We start from the raw sequence: 25,818 nt of genomic DNA, 5'->3' as shown, positions 1-25,818 counted from the left end.
GTATACTATCTACTAGTAATGAACAACTAAAAAGGATTTTGAGATAACAGTTCCATTTACAATAGCATCACAGGAATGAAATGCTTATGAATAAACTTAGTAAGAGCTGAAAGACTTGTATGCTATTACAAAATATCACTGAAATAAATTAAAGAAGACCTAAATAAATGGGAAAACATCCTGTGTTCATAAGACTGATGCTGGTGAAGGACAGACATATAGATCAAAATAATACAACTATGAGTAATGGCTAACTAGCTTCTGACAAGGATTCCAAGATAATTACATTAGAAAAAAAAAGACTAATTTCCACAAGCGATATATACATGCAAAAGAATTAGTTGGGACTCTTCCCTTACAACATGTATAAGTATTAACTTTTTAAAAATAGATCAAAACCCTAAATAAATACAATTACTTTTTAAAAAAACTCTTAGAAAGAAAACATGGAGGCAAATATTCATGACATTGGGTTTAGTTTAGTAAACATATGGCACCAAAACACAAGCAATAAAGTAATAAATAAATTTGATGTCATTAAAATGAAAAGCCTCTGTGCATAGAGGGCATTAACAAGAAAGTTAAAACACAATCTACAGAAAGAAAGAAAATATCATATAATAAAAGGCTTGTATCTTGAATATATAAAGAACTCTTACAACTTAACAACAAAAGATGAACAATCCAATATAAAAATAGGCAAAGGACTTGAATAGATATTTCTTCAAAGAAGTTGTACAGATGTCCAACAAGCATGTGAAAAGATGCTTAATATCATTAGTCATTAGAGAAATACAATCCAAAGCCATAATAACATGCCACTTTATATCCACCAAGATGAGAATATTAAAAGAAAGGAGAAAATACAAACGCAAATGAAGAGAAACATGAATTTAAAAATAGTGAAAGGGAATAAAGGAGACAGGAGAGAAAATTAGTGGGAAATATCAGTGAGGGTAACAGAACATGAAAGACTCCTAACTCGGGAAATGAACAAGGGGTAGTGGAAGGGGAGGTGGGTGAGAGGTTGAGGGACTGGGTGATGGGCACTGAGGGGGCACTTGATGGGATGAGCACTGGGTGTTATGCTATATGTTGGCAAATCGAACTCCAATAAAAAAATATACAAAAAAATAAAATGAAATAAAATAAAATAAAATAATAAAAAAATAAAAAGCAGAACAGGGACGCCTGTGTGGCTCAGCAGTTTAGTGCCTGCCTTCGGCCCAGGGCATTATCCCAGAGTCCTGGGATTGAATCCCACAACACGCTCCCTGCACGGAGCCTGCTTCTCCCTCTGCTTATGTCTCTGCCTCTCTCTCTCTCTCTCTCTCTCTCTCTCTCTCTCTCTCTCTGTCTCATGAATAAATAAATAAAATCCTTGGAAAAAAAACAGTGCAATTGCTGGGTCGTAGGGCGGGTCTATTTTTAACTCTTTGACGAACCTCCACACAGTTTTCCAGAGTGGCTGCACCATTTCACATTCCCACCAACAGTGTAAGAAGGTTCCCTTTTCTCCACATCCTCTCCAACATTTGTGGTTTCCTGCTTTGTTAATTTTCCCCATTCTCACTGGTGTGAGGTGGTATCTCATTGTGGTTTTGATTTGTATTTCCCTGATGGCAAGTGATGCGGAGCATTTTCTCATGTGCTTGTTGGCCATGTCTATGTCTTCCTCTGTGAGATTTCTCTTCATGTCTTTTGCCCATTTCATGATTGGGTTGTTTGTTTCTTTGGTGTTGAGTTTAATAAGTTCTTTATAGATCTTAGATATTAGCCCTTTATCTGATAGGTCATTTGCAAATATCTTCTCCCATTCTGTAGATTGTCTTTGAGTTTTGTTGACTGTATCCTTTGCTGTGCAAAAGCTGCTTATCTTGATGAAGTCCCAATAGTTCATTTTGCTTTTGTTTCTTTTGCCTTCATGGATGTATCCTGCCCTACGACCCAGCAATTGCACTGTTGGGGATTTACCCCAAAGATACAGATGCAATGAAACGCCGGGACACCTGAACCCCGATGTTTATAGCAGCAATGTCCATAATAGCCAAACTGTGGAAGGAGCCTCAGTGTCCATCGAAAGATGAATGGATAAAGAAGATGTGGTTTATGTATACAATAGAATATTACTCAGCTATTAGAAATGACAAATACCCACCATTTGCTTCAACGTGGATGGAACTGGAGGGTATTATGCTGAGTGAAATAAGTCAATCGGAGAAGGACAAACATTATATGTTCTCATTCATTTGGGGAATATAAATAATAGTGAAAGGAAATAGGAGGGAAGGGAGAAGAAATGGGTAGGAAATATCAGAAAGGGAGACAGAACATAGAGACTCCTTACTCTGGGAAATGAACTAGGGGTGGTGGGAGGGGAGGACGGCGGGGAGTGGGGGTGACTGGGTGGTGGGCATTGAGGGGGCACTTGACCGGATGAGCACTGGGTGTTATTCTGTATGTTGGCAAATTGAACACCAATAAAAAATAAATTTATTATTAAAAAAAAGAAAAAAAAACACAGAACAAACACACGTTATATAACAAAGGTAAGAGGTTTTTCTTAAGTAATTAGGATCCCTAATCAGTTGACTATTTATAATATAAAGAACTGAACTGCTGATACAGGTAACAGCATGGATGAAGAACAAGTGCCTTGGGCTAAGTAGAAGTCAGTGTTAAAACTGCACAATTCCATTGTCATGGATTCTGGAAAACGCAAAAATGCCAAGATGAACAGATCAGTGATTGCTACGTATTAGGGGTTGAAGAGAAAGGGCAACACAAGGGAATTTTTTTATGAGGAAACAGTTCTGTTTCCTGATTGCTGTGGAGGTTAAATTAATATATACAGGTGTTGAAACTCACAGAATTGTACACCTCCAAAAAGGGCAATTTTACTGAGTGTAAAGTTTAATATTTTAAAGGGCCCAGAAAAAAGATAATAAATGAATATGAAGAACAACTTTATGTTCACAATTTTGACCACTTACATATAGTGGACAAATTCTATACAAGACACAAGCTACTAAATCTTACTCAAGGAAAAGGCATATCTGAACATTTCTACATCTATTGAAGAACTAAATTTTTAATCAAAACCCTACTCAGGCCCACCTCTGGTAATTTACTCTTATACTACATATCCAAGAACACAAAAATACATATGTATAATTCATTTCAGATTTATTCTATTTTACTTTTAAAGATTTTATTTATTTGACACACAGAGATCACAAACAGGAGGAGTAACAGAGGGAGAAGGAGAAGCAGGCTCCCCACTGAGCAGGGAGCCCCATAGAGCAGGGAGTCTAATTCTCCAGACACTGAGATCATGGCTGAGCCAAAGTCGACACTTAACTGACTGAACCACCCAGGCAGCCCTCAGGCTTATTTTAAATGAAAAATAATATAAAGTTCCTAAATGCGCATAGATAGAAGATAGGTTGAATGAACATTGCCACATCCACACAATGTATCTATAAAAACTAAAGAAGATATATTGGCAAACTCATAGGACATTATTTCTAAAATATGTTAGCTGAAAAGTACATTGTACGTGGATGGAACTGGAGGGTATTATGCTGAGTGAAGTAAGTCAATCGGAGAAGGACAAACAGTGTATGTTCTCATTCATTTGGGGAATATGAATAATAGTGAAAGGGAATATAAGGGAAGGGAGAAGAAGTGTGTGGGAAATATCAGAAAGGGACACAGAACATAAAGACTCCTAACTCTGGGAAACGAACTAGGGGTGGTGGAAGGGGAGGAGGGCGGGGGGTGGGGGTGAATGGGTGACGGGCACTGAGGGGGACACTTGACGGGATGAGCACTGGTTGTTATTCTGTATGTTGGTAAATTGAACACCAATAAAAATTAATTTATTAAAACAAATAAAAATAAAATAATATATTTTAAAAAAAGAAAAGCACATTGTAAAGGAATATGCAGTACATTAACACTTTTATAAGAAACTAAGTAAAGTAAGAAAATATAGAAATTATGAATTTTTTAGAAACTAAAACACAGAAAAAGATAAAACAGAATTGAGTAAGATATTACCTACAAGGATGAGAGGTATTGGTAAAGGCAAAGACCACACCAAAAAAGGAGAATTATAGACCAATATCCCTGATGCCTGTGTTCCCTCTAGGATTTTGATGGAATCTTGTCTCACATTTAGATCTTTCATCCATTTTGAGTTTATCTTTGTGTAGTGTAAGAGAATGGTCAAGTTTCATTCTTCTGCATGTGGAGTCCAAGTTTCCCAGCACCATTTATTGAAGAGATTGTCCTTTTTCCAGTGGATAGTCTTTCCTCTTTGTCAAATATTGGTTGACCATAAAGCTGAGGGTCCACTTCTGGATTCTCTATTCTGTTCCATTGATCTATGTGTCGGTTTTTGTGCCAGTACCACACTGTCTTGATGACCACAGCTTTGTAGTACAACCTGAAATCTGGCATTGTGATGCCCCCAGCTATGGTTTTCTTTTTTAATATTCTCCTGGCTATTTGGGGTCTTTTCTGATCCCACACAAATCTTAAGATGATTTGTTCCAACTTTCTGAAGAAAATCCATTGTATTTTGATAGGGATTGCATTAAATGTGTAAATTGCCCTCGGTAACATTGACATTTTAACAATATTAATTATTCCAATCCGTGAGCATAGAATATTTTTCCATCTCTTCGTGTCCTCTTCAATTTCTTTCAGAAGTGTTCTATAGTTTTCAGGGTATAGATCCTTTACGTCTTTGGTTAGGTTTATTCCACGGTATCTAATGCTTTTGGTGCAGTAGTAATTGGGATTGACTCCTTAATTTCTCTTTCTTCAGCCTCATTGTTAGAGTATAGAAATGCCACTGATTTCTGGGGATTGGTATTGTATCCTGCCACACTGCTGAATTGCTGTCTGAGTTCTAGCAATCATGGGTGGAGTCTTTTGGGTTTTCTATGTACAGTACCATGTCATCTGCAAAGAGGGAGAGTTTGACTTCTTTGCCAATTTGAATGCCTTTTATTTCCTTTTGTTGCCTGATTGCTGATGGAGGCAAGGACTTCTAATACTATGTTGAATAGCAGTGGTAAGAGTGGACATCTCTGTCATGTTCCTGATTTTAGGGGAAAGGCTCCCAGTGTTTCCCCATTGAGAATGATATTTGTTGTGGGCTTCTTGTAGATGGCTTTTAAGATGCTGAGGAATGTTCCCTCTATCCCTACACTCCCAAGAGTTTTGATCAGGAATGGATGCTGTGTTTTGTCAAATGCTTTCTCTGCATCTATTGAGAGGATCCTATGGTTCTTGTTTTTTCTCTTGCTGATATGATCAATCACATTGATTACTTTATGAGTGTTGAACCAGACTTGCATCCCGGGGATAAATCCCACTTGGTCATGGTGAATAGTCTTCTTAATGTATTGTTGGATCCTATTGGCTAGTATTTTGTTGAGAATTTTTCATCCATGTTCATCAGGGATATTGGTCTATAATTCTCCTTTTCGGGGGGGTCTTTGTCTGGTTTTGGAATTAAGGTGATGCTGGCCTCAGAGAACGAGTTTGGAAGTACTCCATCTTTTTTTCTATCTTTCTGATCAGCTTTAGTAGAAAAGGTATGGTTTTTTTTCTTTAAACATTTGGTAGAATTCCCCTGGGAAGACATCTGGCCCTGGACTTTTGTGTCTTGGGAGGTTTTTAATGACTGCTTCAATTTCCTCCCTGGTTATCAGCCTGTTCAGGTTTTCCATTTCTTCCTGTTCCAGTTTTGGTAGTTTGTGGTTTTCCAGAAATGTGTCCATTTCTTCTAGACTGCTTAATTTTTTGGCGTATAGCTCCTCACAATAAGTTTTTAAAATCGTTTGTATTTCCATGGTATTGGTGGTGATCTCTCTTTTTCTCATTCATGATTTTATTAATTTGAGTCTTTTTTCTCTTCTTTTTAATAAAGCTAGCTAATGGTTTATCGATCTTCTTAATTCTTTCAAAGAACCAACTCCTGGTTTTGTTATTCTTTTCCACAGTTCTTCTGGTCTCAATTTCATTGAGCTCTGCTCGAATCTTTATTAATTTTCTTCTTCTGCCGGGTGTAGGACCTATTTGCTGTTTTTTTCTCCAGCTCCTTTAGTTATAAGGTTAGATTTTGTATTTGAATTCTTTCCAGTTTTTGGATGGATGCTTGTATTGCGATGTATTTCCCCCTCAGGACTGCTTTTGCTGTATCCCAAAGATTTTGAATGCTTGTATCTTCATTCTCATTAGTTTCCATGAATCTTTTAAATTCTTCCCTAATTTCCTGCTTGACCCTTTCATCTTTTAGCAGGATGGTCCTTAACCTCCACGTGTTTGAAATCCTTCCAAACTTCTTCTTGTGATTTAGTTCTAGTTTCAAAGCATTATGGTCTGAAAATATGCAGGGGATGATCCCAATCTTCGGTATCGGTTCAGACCTGATTTGTGACCCAGTATGTGGTTTATTCTGGAGAAGGTTCCATGTGCACTTGAGAAGAATGCGTATTCAGTTGCGTTTGGATGGAAAGCTCTGTAAATATCTGTGAAATCCATCTGGTCCAGTGTATCATTTAAAGCTCTTTTTTCTTTGGAGATGTTGTGCTTAGAAGATCTATAGAACGCAGAAAGTGCTGTATTCGAATCTTCAAGTATAAGTGTATTATTATCTAAGTATGTCTTAACTTCAGTTATTGATTGAGATACTTGGCAGTTAACACATTCGGGGCATAAATATTCATGATTGTTAAGTCATCTTGTTGGATAGATCCTTTAAGTATGATATAGTGTCCCTCTTCATCTCTCACTACAGTCTTTGGGATAAACTTTAATTTATCTGATATAAGGATGGCTACCCCTGCTTTCTTTTGAGGACCGTTTGAGTGGTAAATGGTTCTCCAACCTTTTATTTTCAGGCTGTAGGTGTCCTTATGTCTAAAATGAGTCTCTTATAAACAGCAAATAGATGGGTCTTTCTTTTTTATACAGTCTGAAACACTGTGTCCTTTTTGGGGGTCATTAAGCCCATTCACATTCAGAGTTACTATTGAAAGATATGAATTTAGGGCAGCCCTGGTGGCGCAGCAGTTTGGCACCGCCTGTAGCCTCGGGTGTGATCCTGGAGACCCAGGATCCAGTCCCACGTTGGGCTCCCTGCAGGGAGCTAGCTTCTCCCTCTGCCTGTGTCTCTGCTTCTCTCTCTCTCTCTCTTTCTCTCTCTGTGTGTGTGTGTGTCTATGAATAAATAAAATCTTTTAAAAAGAGAGAAAGATGAATTTATTGTCATCATAATACCTATTCAGTCTCTGTCTTTGTGGATTGTTTCCTTGGACTTCCTCTTTCTTTTACAGGGTCCCCCTTAATATTTCTTGCAGAGCTGGTTTGGTGGTCACATATTCTTTCAGCTTCTGCCTATCTTGGAAGCTCTTTATCTCTCCTTCTATTCTGAATGAGAGCCTTGCTGGATAAAGTAGTCTTGGCTACATGTTCTTCTAATATAGGACCCTGAATATATCTTGCCAGCCCTTTATGTCCTGCCAGGTCTCTGTGGAGAGGTCTGCTGTTAACCTAATACTTCTCCCCATAAAGTTTATGGATTTCTTATTTCTTGCTGCCTTAAGGACCTTCTTTTTATCTCTGGAATTTGCAAGTTTCACTATTAAATGTTGAGGTGCTGAGCAGTTTTTATTGATTTTAAGGTGAGGATCTCTCTATCTCCTGGGTCTGAATGCCTGTTTCCCTTCCCAAGTTAGGGAAGTTCTCAGCTATGATTTGTTCAAATACAGTTTCTGGACCTCTGTCCCTTTCGGCGCCCTCGGGAACACCAATTAAACCTAGATTTTTCCTTCTGAGGCTGTCATTTATTTCCCTTAACCCATCCTCATGATCTTTTGTTTGTCTCTTTTTTCCTCAGTTTCCTTCCTTGCCATCAACTTGCCTTCTATGTCACTCACTCGTTCTTCTACCTTGTTAACTGTCATTAGGACCTCCAGTTTGGATTGCATCTCATTTAATTGATTTTTAATTTTGGCCTGATTAGATCTAAATTCTGCAGTCATGAAGTCTCTTGAATCCTTTATGCTTTTTTCTAGAGCCACCAGTAGCTTTATAATAGTGCTTCTGAATTGGCTTTCTGACATTGAATTGTAATCCAAATTTTGTAACTCTGTGGGAGAGGACTATTTCTGATTCTTTCTTTTGAGGTGAGTGTTTCCTTCTAGTCATTTTGCTCAGTGCAGAGTGGCCAAAAACAAGTTGTACTGGAAAAAGGAGAAAAAGAGAGAGAAAAAAAAGGAAAAAAAGGGGGGTGGGGAAACACAAACAAAAGAAAAAAAACAACAGGGGAGTATCCTCTGATTCTATATACTGTAAATCCTTCGACTTCCCTGGAACTTTCCAGTGCTGCTTGGTCAATTACTTGCTCTTCCCCTGTCCTTCTCGCTGGTCTTCTGGGGGAGGGGCCTGCTGTGCTGATTCTCAGGTGTGTGCACCTGGGGAGCTGCCCAGCCCCCTGCCAGGTGCAAGGCTCAGTGGGAGCTGTTTATCCTGTGAGGCTCCTGATCAGTCCTAGGTACAGGGTGACACCAGAAGGGACAACAACAGTGGTGGCGGCCAGCTCTCCATCTCTGGAGTCAGCTCCCACAGTAACCACCGCCGCTCTCAGTCCACAGGGCCTGGATGCTCCAGGGTGGGGGCCGCCGATCTGCACAGCTTGGGGCCGCCCATGCGGCAGGAGCGACCTTGCTGTCCTGTGTCCTCCAGGCCTATGCCTGTCCTGGGGGGAGCGCCGCATCCTGGGCCGTGGCCCCAGCGCCCAGGCTGTGGGGCCTGCACCGCTGGAATCACACTCCTGGGACTGCAAACCCCCCTCAGTGTGAAGGCACAACCTGAGCCACCAGAGTTGCTCCCTGGGCCCCACGGGACGCGCGCTCCAGGCCTTTAGGGAGCTCGGCCCTGTGGTGTGTGGCGTGCTCTCCCCGGGGTGCAGTTCCTATTAGTGCCCCTGGGAGCCTGAGGGCAACCCTGGCCCTCCTGGGATCCTGCCCGAGCTCCCTAGGAGCGCCTTTCCCTCTGGGAAGATTGGTAAAGCCCTGCTTCTCAGGGACTAGGCTTTCCTGTCCTGGAGGCTCTCTGCACCCGGCCTTATCCAGGTCCTTGCGGGGCCCGTCCCCCTTGGATGCTTTTTTATTTCCTTTTTTCCCCTCTCCCTACCTTGATAGAAGCGCAAACTCTTCCCACTGTAGCATTCCAGCTGTTCTCTCTTTAAATCTCAGAGCGAATTCGTAGGTTTTCAGGCTGATTTGAAAGTTATCTAGGTAAGTTGGTGGGGACAGGTGACTTGGGAACCCTACTCTTCTGCCATCTTGCCCCGCCTCCCGCCACAGCAACTTCTTGCAAGATACATCCATGAAGGCAAGGGAAACAAAAGCAAAAATGAATTATTGGGACTTCATCAAGAAAAAAGCTTCTGCACAGCCAAAAAAACAGTCAACAAAACTAAAAGACAACCTACAGAATGGGAGAAGATATTTGCAAATGACCTATCAGATAAGGGGCTAGTATCCAAAATCTATAAAAAATTTATTAAACTCAACAGCAAAGGAACAAACAATCCAATCATGAAATGGGCAAAAGACATGAACAGAAATTTCACAGAGGAAGACACAGACATGGTCAATAAGCACATGAGAAAATGCTCCGCATCCTTGGCCATCAGGGAAATACAAACCAAAACCACAATGAGATACTACCTCACACCAGTGAGAATGGGGAAAAATAACAAGGCAGGAAACAACAAATGTTGGAGAGGATGTGGAGAAAGGGGAACCCTCTTGCACTGTTGGTGGGAATGTGAACTGGTACAGCCACTCTGGAAAACTGTGTGGAGGTTCCTCAAAGAGTTAAAAATAGATCTGCCCTCTGACCCAGCAATTGCACTGCTGGGGATTTACCCCAAAGATACAGATGCAGTGAAACGGCAGGACATCTGCACCCTGATGTTTATAGCAGCCATGTCCACAATAGCCAAACTGTGGAAGAAGCCTGAGTGTCCATTGAAAGATGAATGGATAAAGAAGATGTGGTCTATGTATACAATGGAATATTACTCAGCCATTAGAAACGACAAATCCCCACCATTTGCTTCAACGTGGATGGAACTGGAGGGTATTATGCTGAATGAAATAAGTCAATCAGGGAAGGACAAACATTATATGGTCTCATTCATTTGGGGAATATAAAAATTATGAAAGGGAATAAAGGGAAAGGAGAGAAAATGAGTGAAAATATCAGTGAGGGTGACAAAACATGAGAGACACCTAACTTTGGGAAATGAACAAGGGGTAGTGGAAAGGGAGGTGGGTGGTGGGGGGGGTTGGGGTGACTGGGTGATGGGCACTAAGGGGGGCACTTGGCGGGATGAGCACTGGGTGTTATGCTAAATGTTGGCAAATTGAAGTCCAATAAAAAATTTTTTTAAAAAGAGATGTATTGGTAAGAAGAGGGACTGATTCTTATTTAACTATGGCTTTTTTTTTACAGTTTTTACTTTATAAATATTGTGTTAATGTTTTACATACTCAGAAATTTATATTATACAAACAATGGTGATGGAATGAAAAATGGGATACAAACAGAAACAAATGCACCTACTTATATTTCAAATGAATAACTAAACTGAAAGTAAAAAAAAAAAGTACTAACCCAAATCATTTTTAACCTAGTACTTTGACTACACAGCCTCAGACTAAATGTAGAATTACAAATAATTACCATACTTAATATGTTTTTTGCTTACAGTGGTATGGATGAACATTTCCCTACCTATTTTTGGAGTAGTGCAAAACTGAACAAATGCTTAATTATACTGATAATGGTGGGGGGCCACATTTCTCATGGTTGGACAGGGAGGTGGTATATATATGGATAGGGAAAAGGTAGAAGGAACTCTTGATATTAGATAGGAATTAGATGCAACAGTGTGACATCACAGATGTTAAAATATGGGTATTAGCTAGGTGTCTCAACCTTGACATTACTGACATTTGAACCTGGATACCTCTGTTTCAGGGAATGTTCTGTACTTTGTATGATATTCAGTAGCAGTCCTCCACCAGATACTATAATCAAAAACAAAAAAATATCTCCAGGCATTGCAAATATCCCCTAGGTGGCAAAACTGTCTCCCAAAACAAGCCCACAGATATAATAAAGACATGCAAACACATATATACATAAATAAATATCTGCATATATATTTTCATGTACATACAGGTATATATATAGTGTATATACATATATACACAAACACACATATATAACAGAGATATAATTTTTATGATAAAGTACTATAATCCAGAAAAATATTTAAGAAACACTACAATCATCTTTCACTCACTGTCCCATCCACTCCTTTGGCAACCCCATATCGCATGCCTTTTCTTCCTGGGAATCTAATCATCAAAGTCAGTTTTACAAAGGAAAGACTCACGCTTCATTTCCATCTTGCATATAAAATCAACCCCCAACGCTACTGCAACATTTGAACAGAGACAGAAAGCCAGCTTCTCGGTGAGGGTCATACGTTCATACGTGGTGTCCACGAATACATATAGAAAAAAGGTGACAAAATAGAGGAAACCTCCAACAGAAACAGCCAAAGTAGCTGAAAAGAAGGAAAATATAGAGTCAGTTCACATAAACTACAAAAACTTGATGCAGAAATATCCTCATCTTATTACAAAAAAGCTCTAAAATTTAGGTCTAAATGTAGACCCTACAAAAGAAGAGAAAATGGCTTTGTTACCACCAACCACTGTATCACAAACATCTAGAACTGCTGAACACAGACAGGTTCTCAATAAATATTTTGCTTAAATGAATGCGTGAATTAATGAATGGCACAAGGAATAAACTTTTCTGGAATTTATCCTCCTTCTTACACTATGATTGTGGATATTTACTCATCTAAAAAAGGACTTATCTTTATGTTTATAAAAACTTCCTTTCATTTTTATTCATGACTACTCAGCTTAAAAATCTCTAGATGTACACCACCACTAATTATGTCATACGAATACACCTACACTATTTCCATTTATTTTGGAATTTTGGAAGATGAAGACTGAAAAAGTTGACAGAGGTTATAGACATATTTCCAGTCTTATTTATGACACTTTGAATACTTAATTATAATACTTTATGAAACAGCACATTAAAAAGATGGAGAAAAAAGTCAGTGAAATAGAGAAGCATCTGGATTAGAATGCTATGTATCATGGGAATTGCATTATTTCAGATCAACTCTTTTAATGATGGAAAAATCTAGACAAATTATTTTTTTAAGTTTGTTTGCTTGTTTATTTATTTATTTGTATATTAAAGTATTACTTTTTAAGTATGATAAGGACAGAGAGCTACCAGGCAAGGACAATTTGTAGGGCCAAAATCAAGGTAAGAAGAGAACTCAAGGGCATAAGAAATTAATACATGCTAGTAAAGAAAAGAAGCTCAAACTTTTACTTAGGGCCCTGAAAAGCTACATCTAAAGTACAAGTGTACCAGAAATAGAACATTTTCAATCACCTAAAATCCTTATTAGATTATTATCAAACCCCTAACCTAGGGGTGCTAGAACCCCATACCTAAATGACTGATGGATTTAAAATTAAATCCTCTCTGCAGGAAAAAAAAAGTCATCCAAAAACTCATATTATTTCTAAAATTTTTATATGCAATATTTTACATTAAGTAAAAAAAATTAGTAGGAATACCAGGTTGGATTGTGTCTACCATCTGAATATTCTTATGTTGAAGCCCTAACCTCCAGTACCTCAGAATGTGGCTACATTTAGAGAGACGGCCTTTAAAAGGATGATTAAGTTAACATGTCAGTTCACCCTCTGGGACAGTGCTGTGTGTTAAAAACATTCCCCAAGATTTCATTCTTCTTTGTGGCTATTATTCCTGTGTGTGTGTGTGTGTGTGTGTGTGTGTGTGTGTGTACATCACACTTTCTTTACCCATTCATCAGTCGATGGACACTTGGGCTGTTACCATAATTTGGTTATTGTAGGATAATGTTGATATAAACATCAGGGTGCAAACATACTTTTGAATTAATATTTTTGTATTCTTTGGGTAAATACCTAGTAGTGCAATTACTGATTCATAGTTCTGTTTTTAACTTTGTGAGGAACTTCCAGGCTAGAGAGTATTATGCTAAGCGAAATATGTCAGAGAAAGTCAAACACCATATGATTTCACTCATATGTGGACTTAAGAAACAAAACAAATGAGGGACACCTGGATGGCGTAGTTGGTTGAGCATCCAACTCTTGATCTTAGGGTCTCAGGCTCCGCCCAGCATGGAGTCTACTTAACAAACAAATCAACAAGCAAAACAAATGAGATGAGGGGAAAAAAAGAGAGAGAGGCAAACCAAAAAACAGACAACTATACAGAACAAACTGATAGCTACCACATGGGAGGTTGGAGGGGAGTGGAGATGGGTGAAATAGGTAATGGGAATTAAGTAGTGCACTCACTGTGATGAACACTGGGTGTTGTGTGGAAATGCTGAATCACCGTATCATACACCGGAAACTAACAGAGCACAGTATGTTAACTATACTGGAATATTAAATTAAATTATATTAAATTAAAGGGGGGCAAAAGGACAGGATGCGGTGAAATAGGAACCCTTATTCATTGCTAGTGGGGATAAATATAAAGTTATATAGTCACACTGGAAAAAATTGGGGAAAGTTCTTTAAAAGTTAAATATAAATTTATCTCACAATCCATTTCCAGGAGAACTAAAAACATATGTCCACACAAAGACTTGTATGTAAATAGTCATAACAGTGTTATTCATAATGGCCAAAAATACTGCAAATAATTTAAATGTCCTTCAACCCTTAGATGGATAAAAAAAAGTTGCATATCCATATAAGGAAATATTATTCAGCAATTAGCAGAAAGGAAAGACTGATACATGCTAGAGCAAGTAAAAGGAACTAGACTAGATATTTTAGAAGACTCCATATTTTACCCATACATACCAAATGTCTGGATAGGTCAAACTGATATATAGAGAAAGCAGGAGTTGTTGCCTTATACTAGAGAGACAAGAATGAGAATTGACTGAAAATTAGCTCAAGGGAAATTTTGAGAGTGATAGAAAGTTTCTAAAATGAGATTTGGTAATGGTTGCATAACTTGAAAAATCTACTAGTGGGTGAATTTTATAGTATATATATTATACTTTTATAAAGCTGTAAAAATATGTAAAAAGATATAAACAGGCATTTTATAGAGAAAAACATACAGTTCTTATTAACCTAAAAATATGATCAGCATCAGGCAACACCCTTTTTGAACTTGGCCACAGTAACTTCTTACAAGATACACCCATGAAGGCAAAAGAAACAAAAGCAAAAATGAAGTACTGGGACTTCATCAAGATAAGAAGCTTTTGCACAGCAAAAGATATGTCAACAAAACTAAAAGACAACCTACAGAATGGGAGAAGATATTTGCAAATGACGTATCAGATAAAGGGCTAGTATCCAAGATCTATAAAGAACTTATTAAACTCAACAGCAAAGCAACACACAATCCAATCACAAAATGAGCAAAAGACATGAACAGAAATCTTACAGGGAAGACAGACATGGCCAACAAGCACATAAGAAAATGCTCTGCATTACTGGCCATCAGGGAAATACAAATCAAAACCACAATGAGATACTGCCTCATACCAGTGAGAATGGGGAAAATTAACAAGGCAGGAAACCACAAATGTTGGAGAGGATGTGGGGAAAGGGGAACCGTCCTGCACTGTTGGTGGGAATGTGAACTGGTGCAGCCACTCTGGAAAACTGTGTGGAGGTTCCTCAAAGAGTTAAAAATAGACCCGCCCTACGACCCAGCAATTGCACTGCTGGGGATTTACCCCAAAGATACAGATGCAGTGAAATGCCGGGACACCTGCACCCCGATGTTTATAGCAGCAATGTCCACAATAGTCAAGCTGTGGAAGGAGCCTCGGTGTCCATCGAAAGATAATGGATAAAGATGATGTGGTATATGTATACAATGGAATATTACTCAGCCATTAGAAATGACAAATACCCCCCATCTGCTTCGACGTGGATGGAACTGGAGGGTATTGTGCTGAGTGAAATTAGTCAATCGGGGAAGGACAAACATTATATGGTCTCATTCATTTGGGGAATATAAAAAATAGTGAAAGGGAATAAAGGGGAAAGGAGAAAAAATGTTGGGAAATACCAGAAAGGGAGACAGTACATGAGAGACTCCTAACTCTGGGTGGTGGAAGGGGAGGTGGGGGGGGGGACTGGGTGATGGGCACTGAGGGGGGCACTTGATGGGATGAGCACTGAGTGTTATTCTATACGTTGGCAAATTGAACATCAATAAAAAAATAAATTTATAAAAAAATATGATCAGAATCAATAATTACCAGGAAATTACAAATTAAAAGTACTATGAGATGCCTTTCACACCTCAAATATGATACAAATTTTACAAGTCTGAAACAGTAGGGATACATACCTACTGCTAGGAGGGATTTGAAATTATACAACCACTTTGGAAACAGTTTGACATAACCTAGTTAAATAACATGCTCACATACCCTACCTGAGTAAGAAATTCCACTCCTAATTATACACCCCAGAAAAATCCTTGTATATCTCTACCAACTGACATACAAGAATGTTCAATATTATTCATAATAACTAACTAGAAACAACCCACATACCTATCAAACATAAAACTGATAACTGTACAAGAGAATACCATACAAAAAAAAAGAGAATACCATACAACAGTAAAAATGAAATTACAACTATATAAAGCCTAAATCATAACACCATGCTGTATCCAAATTATACAGTATAATTTCATTAATAAAACTAAGCAATACATTAGCTAATAATAGAGATATATAAGTGGCAAAAAAAAGCAAATCTGTAAAGAAAAGTCAATCAGAATAGTGGTTATAATCAGAAAGGAGCACCTAAAGCATTCCTTAGATACTAGCAATTTCTGTTTTCCAATGTGGTAAGTTGAGTACTTGGATGAGCACCTGGGTATTCATTTTATTATTATGAACACTGTAAAAACACTCTTGCATTTGTTATCTATTTCATACCATGAAAAAACTTAAAGGACTTATAATTTAAAAAAACAGATATGGAAAAGCACCTGTAGAAAAAAATAGAATGGTACCACTTCCATAACTTCCAAAATATAAAATTTTATATAACTCACCAATCTCCTATTAAAACCTGTAATTTATTCCTGCTGATTGTATTCACTGATGCCATTCTCACATAAACCACAATCTTAATACATTGGTGAATTTAAGCAAAATAAGAATTTACTGTTCCTTCTGTGTGGTACCTTTGTTTCTCATTCACTTACACAGCAAGAGGAGCTCTTTGAAGTTTTACCTTTATTCAAAGTGTCCTGTTAAATAATCCACCTTTGGCATGTTCTCCAGGCTTACCTGAGGTCTCTGAATTGCTATCAGAAGAAAATACCGAAATCTCTGGTGCTCAAAAGAAAATCCCAACAAAAAAGCTAGCTTTGGCTTTTAATCACCTCCCACCTAACTTTTGGACTTTGTGCCACCTCAGCAATGTTTATAAACAAAAATAATTTTTAAAAATATTTCATCAGCATTATAGTTGTTTTGGCCAAAGAGTCTCTCCTTGGCATTTGTATAGTTTACCCCTCAGCATGTTACCTTCAGCTTGACTTTGACATAATGATTCTCCACTCATAGTTTTACTATACTTCATGATAGGTGGTAGGTATGACCCTCTACTTTGTAAGAACCAACCAACTGGTAGCAGTGTTATTGCTGAAAACAATAAAAATACCAACGAAAAAAAAATACCAATGAAATGTAAAATTTACCATAAAGCAAATTTTTTATAGTACCTGGTGTCTTAAATGACCAAGAGAAGGTAATACTCTAATTATTCAGCAAGTATGAAAGATATAAACGTCAAAGTGATGAAAATTTGTTGTCTGAAAAAATATATATACTTCTTTTTTTAATAAATGGTAAGTAATAGAAAATGACCACTGGAGAAGTACAAATTCCCTTAGTCCAGTCTGAATTTATCCAGTCATACATCCCTCTCATATGTGAGAATGCAAAGGTTAGGAAGTTGATTTGCACATGCTTTTTGCATATTCAACATGGTCCCAGGCATGTGATGAGTGATCCAAACACTTTCAAGAGCAAGTGAGTGAATGAATATTTCCACATGACGCTACTTTAGTTGACACCTTCTTGTCACATGTGATCTTATGTAGGTTTTTATCCTCTTTTTACAGGCACCCTATGCTATACTGATTTTCCCTGATCTTTGCTCTTCCCCTCAAATCATTTTACATGCATATGATATCTGTCTTTTTTGTTAGAGTGTAATAAGTAGAGGCTGAATATGAGGTGGTAGTTGAAGTTTAGAAAGAGCTCCTTAATGAAATCCTCTTTAAAGTCAACTGAAATGCTGAGAATCTGTCATGGGAGGAGTCTTAGACTCACCTGTATTGAATAATGTGGAAATCAGAAAGCCAAAGGATATAGAGGAAACGACAAAGCACAGGAAAAACACGAAGACGAGAGATGGGTCACTGTACTGGAAGACTACTTCAGGTACAATCTAACAAAACAACCAGGATGCCAGTTTAGTCATAATATAAGAGGTGTCACAGATAAACAAGGGAAGCAAAAGAAAATACCCTTAACACTTGAGTGGCCCTAGTGAAATGGGTCACTGTTCAGAGATATGCAAAGTTAAAAACCTTTTTCTCATGGAAGGGCTGCCCATCTAGATCTATGTTTTATGTACTAATAAACTGAGCAGCTTCTGAATTTCAAGGGGATTGAATAAAATATATATATATTTCTTTGCAACCTAAAACCCACTCAGCCCACACCCACAGTTATCTTATTCCCCTTGAAGTTTAGCTGCAGCATGCTGCATTCAAATACATACTTGCCTTGACAAATAAAATCATGCACAGTAAACAGGTGATAATTACAAACATCAAAAAGAATGAGACAAAATAGGAAGCCCAGAGCATAGCATTACTGAGTCCTATCATGAGCTGGTACTCCTGTAGGAAGTTAACACAAACCAAATGTCATGAAAAATAGTTCATAGTTTTCAAAATGCATCCATAAATATATTGACTTATTTCCCACAAAAACTTATATAGGTTAAATATTATCACCCTGATTTTACATAGAAATCAAGTCTCAGAGTAGTCAAGGAATCTAAAACCAACCACCTAATAAGTGGCAGTGCTATTGATTCCACTCAGAATTTTAAGTACAGATCTTCTTCCTGATAACTTACCATTTGCAGTTTTAACACTAGAAATACTTAATTAAAAATTTAAAACACAAAAAACAAGACCATCTTTCTTTTTATTATGTTATACCTCCAGGAAGTATTAAAGGAAAGTAAATATGCTTTAATTCAATTATAGATTAAAGTAGGGACAGACAAATTACAGCCAATGGGCTAAATCCATTATACTGCCTTATACTTATATACTTATACTTTTATATATTTTTTATTTTTTTATGATAGTCACAGAGAGAGAGAGAGAGGCAGAGACACAGGCAGAGGGAGAAGCAGGCTCCATGCACCGGGAGCCCGATGTGGGACTCGATCCCGGGTCTCCAGGATCGCGCCCTGGGCCAAAGGCAGGCGCCAAACCACTGCGCCACCCAAGGATCCCACTTATACTTTTATAAATAAAGCTTTATTGGCATACACCCATGCTCATTTACTTCTGTACTGTCTACGGCTATGTTCATTCTCCAATAGAATTGATAGCTGTAATATAGCCTGCAAAACCTAAAAAATATGTATTATCTAGTTTTGTTTACAGATAAAGTTTGCCAATCCCTAACCTACACAAACCCTTTTAATTTTACAGATCATAAAGCCAGACTCAAAGACAGTGAGTTGCTTCTCCAAAGCTGTACAGAAGGAGCTCGCTGTTCTGTGCTCTTCCCACTCCATCATTCTGCCTCTGCACATTTCTGAAGCTACTTTCTCTGGTACAGTGAATGAGAAACAGATTCCCCAGGTTTGAATCCTCACTCTGCCACTTACCAGCAACATAACCTTGAGCAAACCCCTTGACCTCTCTGTGCCTTAATGTCCTCATCTATGAACACTAAAATCCAAACAACATAATGGGCAAGTTTGCAGAATTTTAGCAGTGAGCTTCATGAACTATAATTCAGCATAGTATCCAATATATATATAAAAAATTATATATTCAATGCCCAAAAAACAAATAATCCAATCAAAAAATAGGCAGAAGACATGAAACCAGACATTTCTCCAAAGAAGACACACAAATGGCCAACAGACACATGAAAAGATACTCAACATCCCTCATCATCAGGGAAATTCAAATCAAAACTACAGTGAGATTATCACCTCACACCTGTCAGATTGGCTAAAATAAAAAACACAAGAAACAACAGGTGTTGGTAAAGAAGTGGAGAAAAAAACCAAACCCTCATGCACTGTTTGTAGGAATGCAAACTGGTGCAGCCACTGTGGAAAATAGTATAGAGGTTCCACAAAAAAAGTTAAAAATAGAACCCTATGATCCAGCATTTACCCAAAGAATATAAAAAAATACTAATTCAAAGGAATACATGCACTTGATTTTTATAACAGTATTCTACAATAGCCAAATTACAGAAACAGCCCAAATGTCCACTGACTGATGAATGGATAAAGAAAATGTGGTATGTGTGTGTGTATGTGTGTGTGTGTAGGAAAATTACTCAGTCATCAAAAAGAATGAAATCTTGCCATTTGCAATGACATAGATAGAGCTAGAGAGTAAAATGCTAAGTGAACTTGACAGGATGAGCACTGGGTGTTATTCTGTATGTTGGCAAATTGAACACCAATAAAAAATAAATTTATTAAAAATAATAATAAAAAAATTAAAAATTAAAATCTTAATAATGTGGCCAAAAAAAATGCTAAGTGAAGGAAGTCGGTCAGAGAAAGGCAAATACCATATGATTTCACTCACATGGAATTTAAGAAACAAAACAAAGAAGAAAAGGGGAAAAATAAGGAGGATAGAGAGAGAAATCAAGAAATAAACTCTTAGGGCAACCTGGGTGGCTCAGCGGTTTAGCGCTGCCTTCAGCCCAGGGTGTGATCCTGAAGACCAGGGATCAAGTCCCGCATCGGGCTCCCTGCATGGAGCCTGCTTCTCCCTCTGCCTGTGTCTCTGCCTCTCTCTCTACCTGTGTCTTTCATGAATAAATAAATAAAATATTTTAAAAAAGAAATAAACTCTTAATTGTAGAGAACAACCCTGATGGTTACTAGAGAAGAGGGAGGTGAAGGAATGGGTGAAACAGGTGGTGAGGATTAAGGAGTGCACTTGTCGTGATGAGTACAGGGTGACATATGGAACTGTTGAATTATTATATTGTATACCTAATACAATATAGGCATAATATAATATACATATAATATAATACTGTATGCTAACTGGAGTTTAAATGACAACTTTTAAAAAGTTACAAGACCGTTTTAATCTAAAAGGGTAATTTAAAAAAGGATTTAGTTTTAAAGGATCCTTTTAATTTAAAAGGATAAAATGTGCTTTTAGCCATTGTCCACAATAGCCAAACTGTGTAAGGAACCTCGGTGTCCATCGAAAGATGAATGGATAAAGAAGATGTGGTTTATGTATACAATGGAATATTACTCAGCCATTAGAAACGACAAATCCCCACCATTTGCTTCGACGTGGATGGACCTGGAGGGTACTATGCTGAGTGAAATAAGTCAATTAGAGAAGGACAAACATTATATGGTCTCATTCATTTGGGGAATATAAAAAATAGTGAAAGGGAATAAAGGCGAAAGGAGAAAAATGAGTAGGAAATATCAGGAAGGGAGACAGAACATGAAAGACTCCTAACTCTGGGAAACGAACTAGGGGTGGTGGAAGGGGAGGTGGGCGGGGGGTGGGTGACTGGGTGACGGGCACCGAGGGGGGGCACTTGATGGGATGAGCACTGGGTGTTATTCTATATGTTGGCAAATTGAACACCAATAAAAAATAAATTTATAAAAAATAAAAAATAAAACTTTTACCGTGGGGGGGAAAAATGTAGTGGTGCTAGTTTCCAGAAACTATTCAAAACAGATGTTTTCTACTATATTATTAAAGTAATATATTTTAATTTTTTATTTCAATATTAAACTCTGTGACTTTAGTGTCCTCTGTCTACTATGTAGGAAGTGCTTAAAATGTGTCCTGAATAAACAAATAAATGTGAGGGTATCTGGTTATTTGAGTCTTCCTAATACTCTTACAAATGGATTCAGGTATATTTTATTATGCAAAGGAACCAAATAAGGAAATAAAATGTTAATTAAAAGACTACAGAACCATGAAATAACAGATTTATTAAGGATCACCAAAACACTCAGTCTATTAAAGCAAATTTCAATGAAAAATCGAAAAGAGAGTTTACGGGACACCTGGGTAGCTCAGCGGTTGAGTGTCTGCCTTTGCTCCGGTCGTAATCCCGAAGTCCCGGGATCAAGTCCCACATCAGGCTTCCTGCATGGAGCCTACTTCTCCCTCTGCCTAGGTCTCTGCCTCTCTATGTCTCTCAAGAATAAATAAATATTTTTTTTAAAAAAGAGAAAGTTTACAAAAACCTAAGTAACCTATGACACCAAAACTTGTAGGTATAGATATGCGGTGTCCACATACAAACACTCATACAGAGAAAGAAAAAGATACATCAAATTGTTGAAATATCTCTGAGTAAGTGGCTCAGGCCTGTTTTCTTCGTCTGTTTCATTTTTTTAATGTGCATTATTTACATAACAGGCATTGGTATTTTAAAAGAAATCATTTGGAATTGTGTGCCTCTATCTTAAATGAGTGCTGAATGAAGCTAAGACAGCAACCCAGCCAAGATGCAAGGTAACTGTCTTAAATAAAAGGAAATAGTGTCTACAGTTCTTTCATACAAAATTTCTAATTTAAAACAAAATTTTAGAGAAATGGAAGGCTTTCCCATCTGGCCTAGATGGGGGGCAAATAGGACCAGATTTACCCTCTAACTAGAAACAACTTAAAAAAAAAGACATCTATACAATGAACATCACTCAGCCATAAAAAAGAAGGAATCCTACCATTTGCAACAACACAAATGGAGCCTCAAGGCATTATACTTAGTGAAAGAAGTCAGATATATGTGAAAAAAGATATATATGGTGGAATATTATTCAGCCATAAAAAGGAAAAATTTTGTGATTTGCACAACAAGAACAGACCTTGAGGATGCTATGCTTAGTGAAATAAGTCATACACTTTATGATATCACTAAATGCAAAATCTAAAAACAGAAATAACAATAAAAACCCAAATCATAGATACACACAACCAATTGGCAGTTGCCAGAAGCAGGGGGTAGGGGAAGGTGCTTAAAAGGCACAAATTTCTAGTTATAAGAGAAGCAAATCCTGGGGACGTAATGTAAAGCATGATGGTGAGAGTTAACAATAGAGTATACGTATGTGAAAGTTGCAAAGAGAGTAGACCTTAAAAGTGCACGCACACAAACAAATCCTAACTATGTATAGTTACAGATGTTAACTAAACTCCTTATAATCATTTTGTAATGTATACATATATCAAATCATTATATTGTACACCTAAAACTCATACACTTTATATGTCATTTAGATGTTAACTAAAAAAATTAAAAATAATTTTTAAAGAAAAGAAACACAAGTAAAAAACTGATTCTCAAGACATGGAAGACCAGTCAATAAAGGCCAGTAATCGCTTAGAGAAGAATGAAACAAATGAGATTAGCCCTGTGATCAATGAATCACTTAGCTAGTTGCTAACCAGCTGCCCAGCTAACTAGAGTGAGAGTCCAGCAATGTTCCTGAGAGCAGAAGCTTGGAATCCACAGAGGACAAGGTGGCTAGAGATTGCAGGGTCAAATAACAGCAGAGATAATTACAGAGGGAGAGTTTCAGGGATCTTTGAAAAGTACTCCTACTAGAGTCTTCATATTAGTATTCATCAGCATATATGCATAAAGAATGGGGTCGAGGCCATAAAAAGAACCATTTTTACGGATTAGAAGAACAAATACCTACAGATCACAAATGTCTAGAAATAGTTCCTGTTTCCATGAGCCAGAGTTTAAAACCACATAATTTAAAACCACATAATTATGGGTTATAGGTAGAATACTTTCAAGGATTTTGCATTAACAGTGGGCCAAATTTAGCCCTAGACCTGAGTCTAGGTTGGATTTTCCAACCTCAGCACTACTGAGAACATACTCAGTGCAAAGCATTGTCCTAAGTGTGTTATATACATCAGGATTTCTCAGTATTATTTACATTTCAGACTAATTTTTAATTGTGGGGGGAAGGAGGCTATCTTATGCATTACAGGATATTTAACAGCAACCTTAAATGACCTATGAGGTGCCAGTTGCAACTATCCCAGGTAAACAAATATCCCCAGACATTACCAAATGTCCTCTGGGAGAAAAACTGCTCCCTGTTGAGAAGTACTTAGAATAAATGCCACTCTAATCCACTTAACAAAAATTAAAAGCAAGACCCCAAGGGACAATACTGTTTCCAGATTATTTAACTCAGTTTCAAAATAAAACTGAAGAATATAGTAAAACAGAAATACCCAACGCTGAACAAAGTCCACAATGCCTGATATTCAATAAAAATTTACTAGATGTAATGGACAATCTCTAAGTTGACCCCTAGCATCTCTGCCCTCTATATTCACACTCCTGTGTGGTTCCCTCACATTGAGTGTGGGTGGGTCACCAAACTTGTTTTAATCAATAGAATATAGCAAGGGTGATTAAATGTCATTTCTATGATTATGTAACATAGGATTATGGCACTTTGCTCACTCTGAGACTCTTTCTCTTGCTCAATTTGATGATGTCCTAGGCCATTTAGAAGACCCATATGGGGGCAGTCCCGGCGACTTAGCAGTTTAGCGCCGCCTTCAGCCCAGGGCATGATCCTGGAGACCCGGGATTGAGTCCCACGTCGGGCTCCCTGCATGGAGCCTGCTTCTCCCTCTGCCTGTCTCTCTCTCTCTCTCTCTCTCTCTCTCTCTCTCTCTCTGTGTGTGTGTGTGTGTGTGTCTGATAAATAAATGGAGTCTTAAAAAAAAAAGAAGACCCATATGGCAAGTTGCTGAGCCTCCATCCAACAGTCAGAAAGAAACTAAAATACTCAGTCTCACAACTATAACAAACAATTCTGCCAACAACTACATGAGCTTAGAAGAGATTCTTCCCCTATATGAGACTCAGATGAGACCACTACTCTGGATGACATCTTGGATTGCAGCCTTGCAGAAAACATAGCAAAGCCATGCCTGAATCCAACACACAAAAAGTATGAACTAATAAATGTGCGTTACTGTTAGCTACCAAATTTTGGTAATATTGCTACATAGTAGTAAATAAATAATATATAAGGTATGCTAAGAAGGAGATATATGACCCATACTGAAAAGAAAATTCAATCATCAAAACTAACACACAAATGTGCAATTATAGAATTAGTGGACAAGGACATTAAAACTTACCACAATTGCATTCCATCTGCTCAGTAAGCTATAGGAAAATGTTACATGCTCAGTAGACACAAAGAAAATATTAAAGTATCTGAGACTAAAAATACACTAGATTGGATTAGCATCAGATTAGCTATTGCAGGAAACACTAGTGAACTTGAAGATATGATAATATAAATATATAAATGAGCCAAAATTCAACACAAAAGGCCTGGGGAAAAAAAAAGAGTAGAGCATCGATAAGCCATAAGACAAATTCAGGTAGCTTCGTGTAGGTCCCTCAAGGATTGGAGGGAGAGAGATGGCCTAAGAAATATGTAGAAATAGGCCAAAGTTTTTAAAATTATGGCCAAACCTAAAGATACAAGAAGCTCCATGAAATCCAAGCACAAGAAAAATGAAGAAAACTACACTAAGGCATATCATAGTCAAATTGCTGAAAACTAGTAAAACAGGAAATCTATAAAGCAGCCTCTAAAAATGACACATTATGTACAGCATGGGGGAAAACCCCATCTTACTGGAGACATGCAAAGCAACATTACAGTGGATCAGATACTTAAATATTAAAACAAAAACGTCTTATTTAGAATTATTAACATAACATAAATATCTTTCAAAAATGAAAGCAAAATAAATACTTTGCCAGATATATAAAAGCTGAAAGAATAAAATCAACAGAACAGTACTACAAAAAATTTTAAAGACATTTAGGGAGAAGGAAAATGGTATAAGATGAATCTGGATCTACACAAGGAGTAAAGAGAACAGAAAGTGAGAAATACATTGGGAAAATATAAAACTTTTTTCTTATTGTTTCAATCTCTTTACAAATATAGTTTACTTTTAAAAGCAAAAATAGGGGATCCCTGGGTGGCGCAGCGGTTTGGTACCTGCCTTTGGCCTAGGGCGCGATCCTGGAGACCCGGGATCAAGTCCCACATCGGGCTCCCGGTGCATGGAGCCTGCTTCTCCCTCTGCCTGTCTGTCTGTCTGTCTGTCTCTCTCTCTCTCTCTCTCTCTCTCTGACTATCATAAGTAAATAAATAAATAAAAATTTAAAAAAATAAAAGCAAAAATAATACCAATATAGGATAAAGAAGTAAAATGTATGACAAA

The 25,818-nt window shown here is 37.6% G+C and overlaps 1 protein-coding gene across 1 annotated transcript in view; it reads right to left on the bottom strand.

Moving 5' to 3' along the window:
- LOC129519854 (phospholipid-transporting ATPase ABCA3-like) overlaps positions 1-25,818 on the bottom strand; it is a 194,675-nt gene that overhangs the window by 134,603 nt on the left and 34,254 nt on the right. Inside the window, exons 6-8 of the mRNA XM_055340686.1 lie at positions 18,046-18,162; positions 17,588-17,705; positions 11,492-11,665 (exon numbers count right to left, since the gene is read on the bottom strand). Coding sequence (XP_055196661.1) covers positions 11,492-11,665; positions 17,588-17,705; positions 18,046-18,162 — 409 coding nt within the window. The remainder of the gene's footprint in view (positions 1-11,491; positions 11,666-17,587; positions 17,706-18,045; positions 18,163-25,818) is intronic.

The sequence above is a fragment of the Nyctereutes procyonoides genome, unplaced genomic scaffold, assembly GCF_905146905.1.
Source record: "Nyctereutes procyonoides isolate TBG_1078 unplaced genomic scaffold, NYPRO_anot_genome, whole genome shotgun sequence".
In the NCBI taxonomy this organism is placed as follows: domain Eukaryota; kingdom Metazoa; phylum Chordata; class Mammalia; order Carnivora; family Canidae; genus Nyctereutes; species Nyctereutes procyonoides.
Note: the sequence above shows the minus strand (reverse complement) of the source record. Positions and strands in the feature narration are given on the sequence as shown.